The 19,822-nt window shown below is 37.7% G+C and overlaps 1 protein-coding gene across 22 annotated transcripts in view; it reads right to left on the reverse strand.

The window, feature by feature from the left end:
• The window catches only part of GPHN (gephyrin), a 297,276-nt gene that overhangs the window by 75,906 nt on the left and 201,548 nt on the right, over positions 1–19,822 (reverse strand). For 11 of the 22 annotated variants that reach the window (XM_027708552.1, XM_027708654.1, XM_027708583.1 and 8 more), the window contains 2 exons: positions 2,449–2,505; positions 407–478 (listed from right to left, as the gene is read on the reverse strand). The exons of 4 other annotated variants lie outside the window; for them this stretch is intronic. In XM_027708552.1, coding sequence (XP_027564353.1) covers positions 407–478; positions 2,449–2,505 — 129 coding nt within the window. The remainder of the gene's footprint in view (positions 1–406; positions 479–2,448; positions 2,506–19,822) is intronic. 7 more of the 22 variants (XM_027708591.1, XM_027708570.1, XM_027708541.1 and 4 more) reach the window with 1 other exon arrangement.

Genomic DNA, 19,822 nt, shown 5'->3' on the forward strand with positions numbered 1-19,822 from the left:
CTATCAATCACTGGCAGAAGAATTATCCTTTTAATTAAGGGCATCTGTTCTATTTACTGCTAAGTTTAATATTCAGGAAACTTTTAAATATGCAACTTTGATTTTGGAAGTTTTAGATATGCAACTTTGATTTTGGAAAGGGATTTTTTTTTTAGTTTCTGTAAAGCCAGGCAGTTTGATTAGCAATGATTAAAATGCAGTAGGATATCCTTTTAAACAAGCTGTCAATTAGATCAGGTTTCTCATACACAATAAAATGAAGCCCCAGTTAGAAAAGAAAGAAAACACAAAGGGAGAAAGAGAGGTAGAAAGGAAAAAGATGGGGATGAGAGGACAAACCAATCATATTTGGTGTTACCAGCCAGCAGAAGTTTTAAAAAAATCAGATGACCGAGTGAAATCGTACATTTACTCGGAGAGAGCATCCTTTGACATTGCCGTCTAGGTGATCTCTGAGCTCCTTCCGCTTTCGACGGAGCTACATGTAAACATCAGGAAATGAATTGAAAAAGCAACCTGTTCTCATAATTGTTTTTTTTTTCTTCATTTTTATTTTGTTCTTTTTTTCGTGTTTTATTTTGTTTTTAATAAATCATAGCTTAACGCATTTCTCACTGCCTCTGCCAAAACATTTCAAGACATCAAAGTGCTTTGAACAACATGGACATACAAGCTCAGTAAACTTGGAATCTGGAAGCAAGACATCTTTGCTTAACATGGCTACAGGAAAAAATATTGAAAAATCAAGAGAACTATCATTCTAAAGCTACTGAATTTCTGCTACACTGTTTATTATGTACGTATTTATTTATTTGCTTGTTTATTAGTAAGGCTGTGTCTAGAATTTATTTCCATAAAGAATAATTTTTAGAGGTGAATTTTCATGTTTGGGAACCTCAACTAGGGTTTCCCATTTTCTATAAGGAAGATTTTGTGTCTAAACATGTATTTTGGGTCATAGAATTAAATCCTAGGCAATCAGATACAGAAATATTCATCCAAAATTAGGTATCATTGGGTGTCCATAAAAATAATAGGTGAAATCCACCACATAAATAAGCTACATCTTCTGCATATATACATGCATTACAAATCTAGAATTGTATGTGATGACCCAAGCCTTAAAACGTGCAGGTTACATACACAATTTTCAAAAACAGCATAGAAACTGTGCTGTCTTTTATTTTCCTCTATGTGAATTCAGTGGTCTGAATGTCTCCCACTGAAACAGTGCCTCATTCATACACAGTGCTCTTCTCATCTACACTGTAATTAAAACCACTTCCCAAATCACAAGATGAAAAGGTAAAGCCTCACAGACAGTGAGGAATGCTACACATGCCTCTAGCTAGAACTTGTATAAACAAGTAGCAACTGCCTTCTTTTTCTATGTTGAGATCAATTAAGTGGTGGCATTACTGGAAAAAGGTACATAATTAACCTTTTCCCTCCCCTTCTTTGTGCTCAGTGAAATAACATTTTCACAAAGAGCAGCTGTAGAACAGTGTTAGAGAACAGAGAGGATGGCTTGTCCTGGAACAAAGGCAATACATTCATATACAAAACCAAAACCAAAACAGCGGTAAAAAAACAAGAAGGCAGAAAAGGCAAGGAGAATGTACAAGAAAGAAAAAAATAGTGCTTGAGAAAGTGCTAAAAGGAATTAAAGTAGGGAAAAGTGAAAAATTGGATAGTTGAAATACAGACAACTCTTGAAAAGGAACCTAAACAAAATGGCTTGGACTGTATATGATCAGCATCTTGGTTCTAAACCATTTATCAGGGTGTAACACTACGCATGGTGGGTACTGGTTTAGATATCTGCCTGTTCTGTTAAGCAATCTAAATATTTGGGCATGTTTATACAAACATCAAAAGGCAGAAGATACTAATTATCAGCAAAACAGTGGCTCCATTCATAGACTCTTGTGAATCTCTCATTTCATCTTTATTTACTCTGGTATTTTTTTCTAATTTAAAGGCTACATATATATGAAATATTCAACTATCATGTAATGGTGTTTTGCAGAATTAAATGCAAAAAGTGTCAACACTATAAAAGTTTAATTATGTTTGAAGATGGGAAGCGGTAGTTTGAAGATGAGTAAGCCACTTCTCCACGTAACAGGCAACAAACAACACAGATCAGAGAAGTGGTTTAATCATGAGCACCAAATTACAGGCACTTCAAGAAAGTTGTTACTATCTCTTATTTGTAGTGACATCCAAAGCTACCTAACTGGCAGCCTGCCTTCAGTAGGTTGTTCTATGTGTAGCACAGAAACAAACAAAATGTGACCCAACAGCAATAAGAATACTGAAATAAAAATGATGGGATGGTGAGAAATGGAAAAGCCCTTTCCCTCCCTCCCCTCACCTCCCCCTTCAAAAGGAAAAGTGTAAGCTATAGAAGAAAACTTGCAAAATAAATGTTAGAAACATATTTACTTTGAGGGATCCAACTCTACTAGCAACTCCTTTGCTTTCATCCGGCCGTCTAATTTGCTACAATGGGGGAAGATGGGTAAAAAAGACAGAAGAATAAAGAAAAAGTGAACTTAAAAAAATTTCCACACAATCAGTTAGCAGTACATGCAAGACATCAATTTGACTCTCTGAGACACCTCTAGAGGACAAAGACACAGACTCTTAATTTCTGAAATAAATGATGCTTTATCATGGCATTTTAAACTTCCTTTGTTGATCACTTTTATCTCAATGTATTACCAATCCGGCACACATGTTGCATGCTAAATTCACTAACATTTCTGAAAGAATACGTGTTACTTATCTGATTTGGATATTAAGAATAACAAAGCTCTTAAACTCTCACCAAAGAAAAAGCACCCTATAGGTTCTACAAATCATATGATCAGAGTATGCTATAACTGAGAGCCTGCAAGTATCATGACTGATACTTGACAGAATGCAATACAGATTCCTACTGACCCAGGTCTTGAGATTTTAGCCACTGCTATCAAGATTCCCAGTTAAAAATTATGCTGCCCAACCAGAAAATTTTAATGCCAGACCAACATTAGATTTTTATTTTAAATATTTAAATATACCACATATATAATCTCCAACATCTTCTACCTGATTACTTCTTTATTATATACATTTTTTCCTATATGATTCATAGTATGGAAGAAACAAATCAGGTAGATTCTCAAAAGGATTCATAGTTTTAGAAGCATAAAACACTCATTTACAGCAAAAGTTCTTTTCAGAATTGCTGAATCTGGTAAACAAATGTCTTTTACTGATAGATTGAACTTGTGTCATCTGAAACAGAGAAGATGACAATAAAAATTACTTTAGCAATATCCTTCTAGTCTGAGTCAAGACTGAATTTAAAATTTTTATTATTTGATGGTTGTTTCATAGCTTAAGTAAAACAAAATCCCACACAACTGAGGTGAACCCTTTCAAACCACACTAATTGTTTTTTCTTTAAGAAATATCATCAAGGAAGCCAAAGATTGAAGGAACCATGGAAATTCAGTGATGCCTTATGCTCTCTGGAGGACACTAGCAGAGGCACAAGTTAAATTGTCCTGTTTCTTTTTACCTGACCCATGTAAAATGAAGAAATTCTTACTCAAAACTCAGTCAACAGAATTTTTTTTTTTTTAACTTGCATTTGATTTTCAAGAAAACAATGCAACTAAACAATATATTAACAATTTAAGTATTTAGTTCTGATAGAGAGTCCATTAGAAAAATACACTGGAAATACTTATGTTAATCGTTGCTTTCCTTCCCTGGTCTTACGGCATTAAAATAACATCTGATTTGAACTCTCAAGTGAAACACCCACATTACTGTTATCATGGGAGTCCAAGTAAATCTCCAATCAATTCTAATATACTAAGAAGAAACTGTCATTCTTAAATAAAATATGTCTCCTTTAGAAGACATATTCAATTAAAATATATGCAGTTATAACCTAGTTGCTATATATTTCCTAACTAAGGAAAAGGAAACCTCATTTGGGAAAAAAAGATCATTATCTGAAAAGAAAACATCAGGATCTAGAGCAAAGATACTTTCCCCAATATCCTGGTTGAGATACTACCAGTTCCAGGAAATAAGACATAATCTAGCAGAACCCTAATTCATCTTACCAATTTAAACTTTTTTCAAAAATAATAAATTTAGTGTTGTTTGGAAAAATGAGAAATAGGAAAAAAATAAATGCTTATGATCTCACATGGAATGCTTATAATCTCACATCGAACTAGATCATTAAGAAAAATGTTACATAACACAGAAACCTGAGGAAAAGTTCTAAGTGGCAACAATATGCATTGCACTTCAGGGAAAAAGTTTTTCTTGAATTACTCACCAATATGGGTATTGTGGCTGCTCAAGTTGTGGTGAAGGGTTAGGATTCAGTCAGAAATGAGATTGGAGATACTACAGGTGCATATAACTGATATTACTTACTCTTTCTTTCTTCAAAATATATATAGAAATGCATACACAATGTGTACACTACAAGCAACGAAGTTATAAATGCTTGGACATATGAATTACAAGGAGATAGCCTAAGGTCAACTCTTGTTTTACATCCATGGCACTGTTAATATACATGACAATGTGTTTTCTACAGGAACCTTGCAGAGTGCAACTTGAATACTTCTCAAGGGATGAATCAGTGTTATATGAGTATTGGACAAGCTACACTACATATGTCCTGGGAATTAAATAGCGTACTACTAGGAAGGCAAGGGACAGTAGGAATAAAAAAACCACATTTTTTTTTTCTCGGCAAATACCACAGAAAGGAATGCAGGTATATTCTTATCTTTCTCTGGTAAACTCCTGTATGATGATCTAGAATTTGACAGATAAAATACTAATTCAGAAAATGGCATGGATTATACACTCCTTGTTTTTCAGAAACTCAGACACAAGAACCCCATCACAGATGAACACTTGTAGCTATAAAAGATTACGATGAAAGGTGTGTAAGTGTTCTAAATCAAAAGTATCTATACCATAACACAAGCTAAATAAGTGGATTAAGAGATGAGGCAGGAGCAACACCAAGTAGTTATTGGCAAAATGCTACCTAAATGACATGAAGGTTTTGGAACACTGAAGGTGGTGAATTAAGATACTCAATGTGATGAAGAAAGAAAGGTGCTGTGTAGGCAACATTCCAGGAAACTAGCAAGGTATAATGCACTGACAGTTAAGATAAATGCATTATATTTACAACCCTTTCTTATCACAAGGCAATAACAGTAGGATTTAATAGCTAAAGATTAGCCACAGGTGTCCCTATCCTGATATCTGAAGAACAAGGTGGAGTTACAGTTGGAGCAGAATGAGATAGGAAGCCACTGGAAGAAAACTTAGGAAGCAGGGAAACCAGAACCAAACAGTTAGCAAAGAGGAATGCTCAAATATACTTAATGAACTTGTTAGAAGATGAGTGAACAGAAAATGTTTTCAAAGCAGAAGTCTTGCATATGGTTTCATTATTATTCCTCTACCTTCTACTTAATAAAGCACATGAGAAATGTACCTGTTTATCTTCATCCTAAATTTTACTTCAGAAAAAAGAATTTAAAATATCTAACCTTAAACACATATCTAGACTAGCAGTTATACTTGTCATAAAGAAAGAACAGCTCTGAACAACTAGCTAATCTGAGACTCTGCCTTTTGTTGGATTATTTAAAGGAAGAGTTCCATGACAGGAGAAACAGCCTCAAATATTTAGCACTATCCATCTTAGACTCCTTCCCCTTTCTGATAATATACTCTGTGTGGGCTACTCTAAAGTTTCCCTGCTTACACTCTGACAAAGAAATTGGAATGTTGCCAGATATAAAGCTTTCAGAAATGTGTTCTCCCATCCACATTCACCAAAAAGCTAAACTTCTGTCAGACTTTTTTTTGAAATCCTGGCCAATACATGCATGGTTCATAATGACAATAACTTTTTGATATGATCAATTTACTTAATTCTGAAATTGAATAAATGCAACACTCACAATGGAAACTCTTTACAGCAGTAGTTTAAAAAGATGTCAAGCACCTCATTCCATGGTTTGGGCATGCAATATTGGAATCACAATAATCAAGAGATTATACTACATAGCATCCAAAACAAGTTCAGATTATTTGCTGTACACATAAGAAAAACATAACTGTTCTCCCACTTGATTACTACACAGAGATCAACGATGAACAGTGAGTAAAGACAAAATATAGAAGAAAAACAAGGGCATGAGTTTCCAGTCCAGGTTAAAGAGATATTCTGTGAAAGGTAGGTGGATGTATAAAAAACAAAGAGCTTAATATATTTTTAATGTTGCAGCAAATCAATTTCTTTCAACTTAAAAAATGCATTATGCATAACTTTTACATTCATGCACGAAAAATAGACTTGCACTTGAAAGTATTTTTACTTCTGCACTTTTAGGTCAGACAAACACCAATTAGATGGGGCTTCCTAAATAAGCAGGGAGTATTTTCAAACAAAGGGAATACAGGCTTCTATAAAAGAGACATATATTCTCAACCAATAAACATACTCCTGCCTGTGCATTATACTGCAGTATGGTATAAAAGTTTTATTATCATTGCTGCACTTCATAGATAATGGTAAATCTACAAAAGCATAATGTACATGAATGTTAATGAATGCCAATAAAACATCATTATCAAACTATCACAAATTTTGCTCACACTACCCACATTTTTTTTAAATGGGCACTACTCCTCACACTGTTCCATGTGCAGACAAGGGAATAAACACAGTGCAGCTGGAACAATCAGTGGTAGAAAGCAATGTAATTTTGTTGCAGTATTGAAGTATCATCACTAGATCAAATGCTTTGTTAACAAATATAGTGGCAAAGATAATGTAACCATGTCCTTATACAAAAGACTTGGTAATACACTGGTTATTTTACACCAACATGTGGCAGCCTAGTTCTTCAAAAATATCTAGTGACTTAAGTGAAATTTAATGGTCAGAAATCAAATCTAAAAGTTGGTAGGTAAAATGCACAGCCAGGGAAAGACAGACTACAATAAATACAAACATTATACAGTTTGTCTCTATTTGTAGTTTGCAACTGGACGTGTCTATCTCACATTGGCCTCTTTAGCCACCAGCGCGCCTGTAGCAAATGTGGGTAGAGCCCTCCCCAAATCTTCGTTCGTGAAGCCTGGCCATGATGATGATTTGTAGTGACTTCATGTCCTAAGTCTCATTTAAACTGGAGATCTGGGCATATGAGAGCTGGGTCCTCACTTTCATCATGCAGTTAACAGTTGCACAACCCTCCTGTCACATAGCTGAAGGTTCGCAAACCCTTCTACCAGCTCAAGGCTGCCTTCCTCCCAGCTCTTCCTGACCACAGCCCTTTCTTTTCTCATAATGCTATTGCTGCCTCCCACATCCAAGCTACTTCCTACTCTTCTTCAAACCTCTCTAAGCCCTGCAGCCTCATCACTCAAGAGCCACAAATACTGCTTTGCTTCATTGTAGACCTTTACCACACAACCTTTACATTCAATTTCACATCAATTCAATATTTTAAATCATTGCATTTCAGAACTGCTTGAACATTTTTTACTGTCTGCTGGCACATTTTGTTCCCCACCTATGCCTGCAGCCTCATTTATTCTCTTGCTTTCCCCACAAAGGAAAGCAAAATTTGCACCTCATTCTCCTAGTAGAGCTTTTCAAAATCCAAACATCTGTTGCATATATCAGAGATCTGTCTTGGCAAGCAGAAAGGTCATATTTAAGGAAAAAATAAAGACATGTTAAGTCCTAGGTGGAGAAGTTTTGCATTCTTTTTGCATACCTTTCCCAAAATGACAATTCACTTATGAGTGTGCTGCTATTTTGCCTTGTTGTCCTAAACTGAAGTTCTAAAAGCTGCAGCACATACAGAACTATAGCACATCTAGTGGAGGATAGAGTCCTTTAAACATTTTTAGACACTAAGCTAGCTCCTATCAGAGATACCTTGGTGGTCACGGTGAAAACTGTTGCACCAATGAAGTCACTTAGAAGTGACCTGATGGTGCAACAGGCAGGTTATAAAGCAAATCAGCTCTCTGGTAGGGTTATAAAGCAAATATTTGCTCTCTTTGTCCGCTTGTAGTAGCAAAATTAAGGGAGTGGTGTTCACACTGGGGCTCAGTGTAACAAGGAGGATCTCGTCTTTTTGAAAACATATGGGCCAGTGGGACTTTAAAAGGAAGAGTAAACCTGTTTGAGGACAAGTGCATTTAAGATTTGTTCTCAAATATCTGTTACAGCCAAGTATCTGTTACTTTTGACTAGACAGGGCTGTGTTTAGAAAATCTGTATAAAGCTTCTTGTCCCATGTATTTCCTCACATTTACATGTCCTGAGGAGTTCAACTGTAAAAGAGGAGCGGAAGGGTTGGTAAGGATACTGGAAAAGGGTGTAGCCACTAAAGCCATAGGAAACAATTAAAGCAGTGAGAGGACCTTGGAAGACGAAGTTAAGGTGGAAAGATCTGGGACTCAATTCACTTTGCAGAAACTTAAAACAATATGACCTTTAAGTGGCTAACTACTAGCAATAACCTGGGAAGCGACTAAGGTCACTTTGCCCATACTGACAGTGCTGTTGAGTGAAACCATTGTCCAAGGAGGCTGCATAGAAAACTTAAAGCAAACCAAGTGTTGCAAAGAACTGCTGTGCCAATGCATATGAACTCCTTGCTCAAAGGCACTCCCCACATTTTGTAAAAGTATTTATAAAAGAAAAAAGCAGTCTTAAAAAATAAACTGCAATGAATGGTGCAAATTTGAAAATAGCCAACAGCTGTTTTGAAATCTTGCCAAACCTGTCACTGTTTCTTACAGAATAAATCTACTGTAGGGTAATCAAGTGGGAAGCCCCATTTCCAACAAAGTCATTGAAGAGAAATATGTTTCAAACGTAAGCGCTTTGAACGACTCACCTTCAGGACCCCTAATTTGTCATAGATTTTTTTCATAAATACATTCCTATAGTCTCCAGTATTGCTAGTTTAAATAAAAACCGACATACTGAAATGTATGCAGGTTTCAGTAAATGTAAATATCAATAAATGCCTACAGAAATTCTTGTCCAGTAATACGCAATGATAGTGTGAAAGGGATCAGAAATAGAAAGAACACTTCCATTCCTTTCAAACAAGCAAACATACTGTTGAAATCTAATTGAAGAAATCAAATTCTACCCTATTCATAAATGCCCCTTTTAAAGAGATTATACATATTTTGCCTTTTAAAATTAAACTAAATTGGTAAGCAAAATAGAGGCAATTAATTTCAGATATTAAAGATGATTTTGAGTGTAATAAAAATGGGGATTCATTTGGATAGTTGCCATCACTAATAATCATCAGAACACATTCTAACACCAAATCTTGAGGCATCAGCAAATGGAATAATATGGTCATACAATTTTGAACTTGCATTTTAACATGTCATCAGGGTTTTGTCATAATTTGTACTGCTACAGTTTATTAATTTTTCAAAGGCAGAAATCTAGAAAAAAATTAAATACTATTTTCTTACATAATCTCTTCAGGAAGCAAACAGAATGAGTTTGCTCAACTAGTCGCTGATATTCAAAATGGGACAATTCCCTGAAGCACTATAGTGCCTTCTCCCTTTTCCTGTTGTAGAAAATTAAAACAGGAAGAACAATCTTTGATTAATATTTTACTAAACAAAAAGTGGCACAACTAAATAAAAATTTTCTCAAACACAGGCAATGCACTTGGCACATGCTAAATACTCTTTGCAGATCCAGGATACAGAATTGGATAAGCATTGACCTAAGCCTTACACGGTTTTATTTACAAAATAAAGGGCTTCTAACTTCCATTGTGAGAAGGGAGGTAATTAGAGTGGTAAGCAGACAAAGAAGTTGAATTTAACAGGGTGAACTGTATTAACAAATTTAGAATGGTTGTTTATGAGGAGGCTGGACAAGCGATTGCAACAAATGTTCTTTTGATTCTAAAAACCATTACCTTTTCCATCACATTTTCCTCTCATTTCCTACCCCTGTTTATTGATGCTTAGTGATTGTTACAATTTAACAGGATTATTTAATGGAATGGACTTGGTATGCTAGGGATTACAATAATGCTTTCAAAGCTTTCCAGATAAATTTATTTCATTTAATTGCTTAATAATCACTGTTCACTTCAGGTACTCTAAACTGTCATCTATTGCACTTAGAACAGATAGAGTAGGACCACACCAAAGAAATATAGCAGCATTAACTTAGTAAATCCATCTTCCTCTGGTATGGTTACACAGTAGACTGTAAACATGTGCATAGATTTTTTTTTTTTTTAAACAATCATCCTGAGGAATAGCGAGGCACAGATTGAGGTAGAAGTGAGAACATTAAGCCACATACCAAGTTCTCCTTTTCCAGCCAGGAAATAAGGCACAGGAACTTGGCAGAAGAACGCTAAAGAGAAAGCATCTTGTCCATTTTTCTAAAAACCTTGTGGGGAAACACTTGCTAAATATAGCTACAGTACAAAAACTTGGATAATCAAGATGATGTAAGTATCTTCTTGACAAATGAAACTCTCAAATGCTGCTAGCAATTGCTCAGGCTAAGTCCTAAAAGAAAATGCCTTGCCTTGTTTATCTTGGGTAAAAAAAAAAGATGAATGACTATATTCACACTTGATGCATTGCTGTACCGACCTACAGATGCAAGGGCAACATGATTCTGAGAACTAGCTTTTGTAAAAGTGAAAGCTTATCTGCTTCGGTAAAAAAGACACCAGAAATGAGACTTTGATATGAAAGAGTTATTACAAAAAAATTCTCAAAATTGAGATAAGGTTTATATTTCCTATGCCTTGTAGAAGGTACATTGTAAGTGCCACACAAAACCATATGATGACACACATATTCTAGAGTAAATCATCTATATGAGCCTTGCATTATATCTGGTTTCAGATAAACAATTTTTAGATAAACTTTTTTTTTAGATAAGCTAGCTTTTTGGAGAGTTGCTTTTCTTACCACATCAGATCAAGAATGACTTCACATACTGTAATGAAATTGCCTGATTGCTTGACTACATGAAGATAGACTTGCTCTGGAAGAGGAAGTATTTTTAATATGGATTCAACAAATTCCAAGTGAACACGTACTCAATTCAAACAAGACTGATCTTGAAAAATACATTTTTCTGTATGGAGATAAAAGTTTTATCCACCACGGGCAACAAATGACCACCTTTCATCACCCTTTTTCAAAAGTACCACTCTGACTTCAGTTCACAGCACTTCATGCAGCTTCTGGGGATACCCCATCAGTAAGAGAAGACAACCTAAAATGGTTTACGGAGCAAAATAAAGAACTGAGCCACTGAGAGATACATGTTGGAATGATAAAAAGCAGGTTTAGATAAAGAGAACACAGTACAGTAAGAAAATCTAACATATTCAAGAGGTGCGGCCAGATGGAGAGACAAATACCCCCTTAACTGTCAGCTCCTAAAGAGTATAAAGGGTAGATTCAACACCACCTTAATGGATACTGGCATAAGAAGGATGCTAGAGAAGCTGTGGAGAACATTGTAGCTGGTGTCACACGTCCTCTCCATCATTTCGGGTAATCCTGACCAGAGCAGGTGGGTACACACTTACGAACCCTGGACAGACAGTGGAATGTATGTATTTTTGTGCTCTTGAGTACATATATATATGAAAGGGTGAATGAAATCCTTTTTGTTTTAAAATACATCACCTATCTCTCCTATAATACCTGGCATCGAACTCTGCTACAGCATCATTAAATTATTTGCTCTAATAAGAAAGAAACAACTAGAAAAAGATTGTTGTTTATCCTTACAGGTACATTTTTAAAATTTCTGATTATTTTATCAAAAAAGAACACAGCAGTAAGTGATGTGGACTATTTATTATGTCAATAGTCAGTGAAGAAACAGAAGCAAGCCTTCCCGTACCTGAGCTATTGATTAAGATCAGGCTAATGTATGAATGGACTAACACACTAAAGAAGAAGAGTAGAAGAAAACCAAATTCCTACAAACAGAACATATGATTATATGAAAATACAGCCTATAAGATGCATAGTTTTACTCCTGAAATCGTTCTCTATAAACAAGATTAAGTCAATTGGCCTAGGTAACAGGAACTAATATCCCCAATGAAAAAAGAATGAATGGAGATTGGAAGTCAATATTCCTCCTCCAAGAGGCCAACTCCAAAAGGCATCAAAATGATCACCAAGCACCAACAAACTCAACAAGCATTGGTGAAAAAACAGAACTAGATATATTGAAAATGGAGCTTGAAACAATTCTGTAGAGGTGCATTCAGAGTAATTTCTAATTGAAGACACTGGATGAAAGACACATTGCTGTTGTGAAAAAGCCAAAATCATCAAACAAACCCAAAAAACCTCATCTTGCATTATATCAGAATTCAAACCAGAGATTTGCTTTGGATAGGTACTCAAAAGGTGTAGGTAACGAAACTAATGTGAGAAGGATGCACATCTTTTTCTTAAGGAAATGACAAACTGAAGTTATGAGAATTTGAAAAAAACACTTGGCCTTCAAAGACAGTATAGTAAGAAATGAAAACTCTTGATCCCAAGACTAATTGAAAAAAACATTTCAAGGAGGAACTGACAAGTTGATGCAACATAAGTATACATGCAATGCATGTGTGAGCCAGGATGTATGTACTGAAAGATTATTCTCTTCTGAAGGGACACACATGCAGAATAGTTACAACGTGAAAAAAATAATTTTTTCCATGGAAAGCCTGAGAAACTTTTTTCTGACATGTTTGGAAGTTTCACTGGGCTCAGGAAAAGAATGAAGTTCTGTAACTTAATAAAATACCAACTGATTACTAAGAAAGAGAAATGTAGGGATATTTTGCACATTAGAGCTTCTTTGTATGATTCAATATATAACAGGTGTGAAAAGTAGCTGATTCTATGAATGCAAGAATTGTTCTGGAACTTCTGGACCTGATGCCAGTTCCCAACTACTCTAACATCCTTCTTTAGTTCTGTTATAAGCAGTTCTTCAGCATGAGTAAGAGAAGGGAACTAGATTTTGGCACTGCTATACTATTTATCAATATTATTATTATCAATATTACTACTTTTATCAATAAATATAGCACTACTTGAAGCACAGATATTCAATAAATAAAGCTAAGTCAAATAAGTACTTCCACTGAAATTCAATGTTCAGCTTGCACTTGATCCCAGTCTTGATTCTTCCTCTCCAGAGACTTCTTGATGGGTCTATTTTGGTACAAACAAAAAAACCCTAAAAGCCTACCCCTGTAGTTTTGACCTTCCTACAAAGTGAATCTTTGATTTTAGAGAGGATTTTAGTAACTTTGTTTTTATTATTTATGATGTATTTGAAGGTTTTTTCATATCCCAAGCACACCAAGCTGCTTCTTAGTTACAATGTCTCACTTTTGAAGCTGGAGCAGGTTGTTAACTAACAACCAGGGTTTGTAACCAAAATGTAAACTAAAAATAATACCTGCTAGGGCTCAATTATCCACATGTTTTGCCAGGACAATACACTCTAAACAATAAGGGGAAAAGGCAGTGATTATATGAAAATATGCTAATATCTTAATTAGTAATTGATTTGAAAACCACTGCTGCACCGTATTGAGAAGAACCCAGGGGGATATAGTAGTTTAGTAGCATTAGTAAGCAGGATTCCTCATCTTGAGGCAACTCTGGCTACTTTCTGCTCCAATATACATTCTCTCAGCATCTCTTTTTACTAAATATAATTTTCTGTAATCCTGGAATGTGCATTAAAAACATTTTAGAGAAAATTAAACCCAGAAATAATCATGAAAACATCAGAATTTTTAGCAGGATCAAGTAACTAACTATGCCTGTTTGTATTTTTACAAGAAAAACCAAGAAATGCTTGCAGTGCTTGGGGTGTGATTTCTTCTATGTAGATGATCCTAACAATTTAAAACATCCTTTGCACTTTCCTATGGTCCTCAACCATATCACAGATAAAGAGCTGTGCCAAAGCACTTGCTACTTATCCGAGCAAGTTCCATGCAAACTTAATAAATAAAAAGGAAACAAACCTCACTTGGAAATTTAGTGTTTGTGTTCCAGCTTTAAAATACATTCACATACTTGCCCTATTGCTCTCACCTTGATGATCACCTTAAGAAGAAATAATAAGAATCAAGATGAAAAAAAAATTATGCACTCAAATGTATGAAAAACATCTCATCATCATCATGGCTAGGCTTCGCGAATGAAGATTTGGGAAGGGTTTTACCCACGTTTGTTACAAGTGCACTGGTGGCTAAATAGGCCAATACGAGACAGGCATGTCCGGTTGCAAAAGGCACAGCAGAAAGACTCCTTTTCTCCTCGAGAGTGATTCTGTGTGCTTTCTCAAAAGCATCATCAGCATTACAGATAGTGTGTCTCCAGACCTCCCGGTTGGAGGCCAGAGTAGACCAGTTATGAAGATCAATATGGCCAAGGCTGAGATGTTGTTTCAGGGAGTCCTTGTATCTTCTCTTCAGGGCTCCTCTCTTGCAGCAGCCGGTGGCAAGTTCACCATAAAGCAAGATCTTAGGGAGGCGGTGGTCCTTCAGCCTTGAGACGTGCCCTGCCCAGTGCAGCTGTGTTCTCAGCAACATGGCCTCAATACTTGTGATTGCTGCTTGTTTAAGAACAGATGTATTGGTCACATGATCTGACCAGTGGATGTTTAGGATTGTACAGAGGCAGCGTTGATGGAAGCATTCTAAGAGTCGCAGTGGTGGCGGTAGATGACCCATGATTCAGATCCATATAAGAGAGTAGACAGCACTATGGCTCTGTAAACACTGACCTTTGTGATTTTCTTCAAGTGTTTATTTCACCAAACTCTTTTATGAAACTTTCCAAAGGCACTATATGCCTTTGCTAACCTGTTATCTATCTCCCCGTCAATCTTACCATTCAAGAAGATGAGGCTACCTAGGTAATTAAACTGCTGGACTGATTTGAGTTCTGATTGGTCAGTGGTGATGTGGGGATGACGGGGGACTTCCTGAGGTGCCAGTTGATAGAGAACTTCTGTCTTCTCTAAGCTGACTTCCAGCCCAAAGAGCTCAGCAGCATCTGCAAAGCAGGATGTTAAACGCTGCAGAGCTGCTTCTGTGTGAGCGACAAGGGCGGCATCATCAGCATAAAGCAGCTCCTGGACAAGATGGTTTAAGGTCTTAGTATGGGCCTTCAAGTCGCCTTATAAAAAACATCCACACTACGGATAAAACTACAGCTTGCCAAAACATGTCTTGAACAGCTGCTTATTATTAACTAACAATTTCTGATAAGCATCCCGCTCTTCCTTCTACTGAAAAATACTGAATATTTCTACTGAAAAAATAGTAACAACAATTGACAAAAACACCTTCCCAACTCCACCTGCTCCCATCTGCTAATTTCAACATAGCAGTTGTATATTGAAAGTCAAACACTAGACTGAAAACATAAATCATATTTAGGTTTAATATAAATCCATAGCTCATTTGACTGTGTGGATGTCAATGTACACATTCAAACATTAAATCTGTGGCTCATGACAGGTGTTCTAAGCATCATCTTTCATTGGAAGCAAGCATAAGAAATTACTAAAATAATAAGATATTTTTTGTCACTGAAATAACTCTCATCAGCCTTTTATTTTTTTAAAAAAAGTTTAATGTATTTTTTCTAGGCTATCTAATTTCAGAAATTCTCTGCAACTGAAACATGTACATAAATTACAAGTATCACACTTTTTACATTGAGAATATTAGGTCTTTAGGTGAATGTCAACTTCTCAATGATAAAGATAAGAGTTCTTCAAAGGAGGCACTAAGCTACAGAAAGTGATCAACTAGCAGAATTAAATGCACTGTGCTACAAAGAAGGTGGGATGGCTGGAGTGGTGGACAAATGAGATGACCTGTGACTGGAGTGCCCTGTTGGATGGTTTCAGGCTCTTCAGGAGGGATAGGCAGGGCAGAAGAGGTGGAGGGGTGGCACTGTATGTAATAGAAGGGATAGAATCTAGGGAGCTCACGATTGGCAATGGCACAGTTGAGAGCCTCTGGGTAAGAATCAAGGGGCAAACAAATGATGTGGATGTCACTGTGGGAGTCTGCTATAGACCTCCCAGCCACAGAAAGGCACCTGGGGGCCCTGGTTGATGGCAAGTTGAATGTGAGTCAGCAGTGCCCTGGCAGCCAGGAGGGCCAACCCTGTCCTGGGGGGCATCAGGCAAAGCATCGCCAGCCGGTCAAGGGAGGGGATTGTCCCTCTCTGCTCTGCACTGGTGCGGTCTCACCTTGAATATTGTGTGCAGTTTTGGGCACCACAATATAAGGAAGATATTAAGCTGTTAGAGAGTGTCCAAAGGAGGGAAACAAAGATGGTGAAGGGTCTGGAGGGGAAGCTGTAAGGAGAGGCTGAGTTCACTTGTTCTGTTCAGCCTGGAGAAGAGGAGACTGAGGGGAGACCTCATTGCAGTCTACAACTTCCTTGTGAGGGGAAGAGGAGGGGCAGCCACTGATCTCTCCTCTGTGGTGACCAGTGACAGAACTTGAGGGAACGGTCTGAAGTTGTGTCAGGGGAAGGTTAGGTTGGGTATTAGACAAAGGTTCTTCACCAGAGGGTGGCTGGGCACTGGAACAGGCTCCCCAGGGAAGTTGTCACAGCGCCAAGCCTGACAGAGTTCAGGAAGGGTTTGGACAATGCTCTTGGGCACATGGTGTGACTCTCGGGAATCGTCCTGTGCAGGGCTAAGTGTTGGACTCTATTGTCCTTGTGGGTCCCTTCCAACTCAGCATATTCTTTGATTCTGTGACTGTTTTGTTAGACTTGAAAAAACTTCTGAAAAGTAGCCTTGCTTGCTCATTTTAGCTGTAAGATAGAGCCTATATACTTACATAGGAATCAAAAGCCATCTATCACAACTACAAATATGTAAGGATCTAACTTATCACCAAAGGTTTTGTCTGGTTCAGTGTAACTAAAAAATGGATAGCTAGGGATGGGACAGTGTAGTAGTTTGAACCAGGTTTTCCCCCTGAAACTAAGAAAGTGGTAACCCCCAGGGGGTGGTGACCCTTGGGGCTTGACCAATCAGTGCTCCTGCAAAATATAAACATATCTCTGGAGACCGGAAGAGAAGCAGTGGTACTTGTTGTGAGAAGAAGAGGTGGCCATGTTGTAGAGGCCACGAGGAGAAGGGGCTCTGGCCCCTTGGGGGCCTCTGCCCCCCCCAGCCCCCAGTTGGGGGGCTGCAGGGACTTGGAACAGTGTCAGACTGGACTGAGTGCCTGTGGCTAGGAACTGGGGGAGTTTTCTCCCCTGTAAGTAGAAGTGGGAGACGCTGGGAGCAGCGACGGAGCAGCAGCGGAGACAGCAGCGTCCGAAGAGCAGTGACAAAGAGCCAACTGATAAGGACCAAAAGGAGCAACACAAGCCGGTATGTAGCTAAGACAGACACAGAGGTGTCTGAGGAGAAGGAAAAGCAGCAACAAGACAAGAGAACCAAGCCAGCAGCAGGAACAGAGTTTCGCGGGGTAAGAACTGGATAAACCAAAACCCCCAAACTCGCTAGAGACCCCTCCGAGAAAGAGGAGGGGGTGGTGGACTGAGAGGAGTCCTAAAGTGCAGTATGCACTGCTGAGAGGAGCTAGGAAGCTCATGGCCTCCTGAGAGATAAGCCAGGACGGCCGAAGGAATGTGTGTGTGGGGGGGTGACCTTGGCCCCCCCCCCTGCTCCAGCTTCAGAGAAGCTGGCAGCCATCTTTGAAGCAGAGCACAGAAGCTCTGTGAAGGGGCTTGATTTCCCCTGAAGATACCAGACTGTCACGAAGACCCCCGTGTTTCGTGATATGACCGTGGTGGAACGACCTTGTCTGGGGTTACGTAGTCCACGGAAAGACCCTTCGTTTGGCGTCGAGGGGCCGAGAGGGGCTTGGAGACCCCCCTCGTGTGTATTGACATAGGATCCAGCTGCAACTGCTGCCTGAAAGAGAAGAAGAAAGCCTACTGCCTAGAGAGAGACCTGTTGCTCAGAGACTGGAAGGGGTCTTTTCTTCTTCTTCTCTCCTGGACTTTTATTTGGAGAGAGAAGAGATTTGGCCCACTGTAAATATTATTGTCATGGTAGAGATAGATATAGAGTTAAGATTGTATGCAGTGTATTATAGTATTTATTTATGTGTATAGTCTTTGTAATATATATTCCTTCCCCATATTGAATCTCGTGTTTTTGTCTGGAAAACCCATCTCACATGGGGTTGAGATGTGGGTGGGGGGCTAGGAATCAGAATTGGATTTTGGGCCTGCTCAAACCATGACAGACAGAAAACCAGCAAGTAAACTAGAGAGAGACTTTTTCTTATGCAGAATATAAGAAGTTATGGCACAGAAGTAGCAAGATGGAAAAAGAAAAACATACTCTCATCTTAAAAGTACTATTACAAGTTCCTTAGGATCCTTTGGGATAACACTGAAAGAAACTTTGCACGTTGAAGTGGAAGAATTGAACATCACTGAGACTGATGATCTTGCGAAGTGAAATCCTTTGAACACTGAAATGTCACTGAAATGAATTCCTGGCAATAATTTAAAATCTGTCCTTGGTCTTCTAAATCTGCTTCATTTGACTTCGACACACAACATTGCCAAAAATTAAATATTGATTACTCCATTTATATAGAAAAGTGAAGACTTCAACTTGAAAACTGTAATTTTCTTTTATACCAACATCATCTCCCTAAGAGGAGAACAAAATTAGAAGTTTGAAATAATGACTCAGTCATTTGCTCTGGATATATTCTTCTAAGTTATCTGAAGTTATAGATATAAAATTTTATACTGTAAGCATAAAAAAACCCAAGCGTCAACACAAATGGAAATATTAAAAAAAAAAAGACACTAGGTAGTGTATTGCTTTTGCGTCTGAAAAGAACATTGCATTTTACTTGATGAAAACGCCAACCACAAACACACACAAAAATATACTAAGATTTTAGAATCTGAGCAGCTACTGGAAATAACAAGAAAAATTTGCAAGTCACACTGTGTCATCCTAAACTTTTGTCATGCGAGTATTCTGAAAAATCATCTAACCTTGTTAAGAAAGCAGTAAAACTTTCAAAAGATCAAAACTATATTGTAGAAAATAAAAATATCTGTCACAATCAGTATCAACTTTATGGTTGAATGACTCAAAAAGGGAAGACTGCTAGTGCAGTTTTCCTCTGAGTAAAACTTAGATTGCCTCTATATGTGAATCCATCTACTATGAATATGGTTTAAATGCTCTTTGAGCAGTGGTCGATTTTGTTTGAACCTCAAATACAATTTAGAGAACAAGAAAGGTGTTCTACAGAGATTTACTAAAAGCTAACAAAAGCTACTTTGCTTAGTCTTGGGGATGTACCTAATGATAGGCAGAGTAGTCCCAATGGCAATTTGTCTTGAGAAGTTTCAACCTCCCAAGAGGCTAAAGTGAAAAATATATCATACAAATCATACAATAGCTTGAGTTGGAAGGGACCTTTTAAAGGCCATCTAAGTCCAACCCCCTGCAATAAGTAAGGACATCTTCAGCTATAGCCAGGTGTTCAGAGCCCCATCCAAGCTGACCTTGAACACTTCCAGGGATGGGGCATCCACAGCTCCTCTTGCAACCTGTGCCAGTGCCTCACCACCCTCACAGTAAGGAATTTCTTCCTAATGTCTAAATTGACCCTCCTTCAGT

Source organism: Neopelma chrysocephalum, unplaced genomic scaffold (genome assembly GCF_003984885.1).
Source record: "Neopelma chrysocephalum unplaced genomic scaffold, ASM398488v2 Primary Assembly neopelma1_24, whole genome shotgun sequence".
NCBI classification, from domain to species: domain Eukaryota; kingdom Metazoa; phylum Chordata; class Aves; order Passeriformes; family Pipridae; genus Neopelma; species Neopelma chrysocephalum.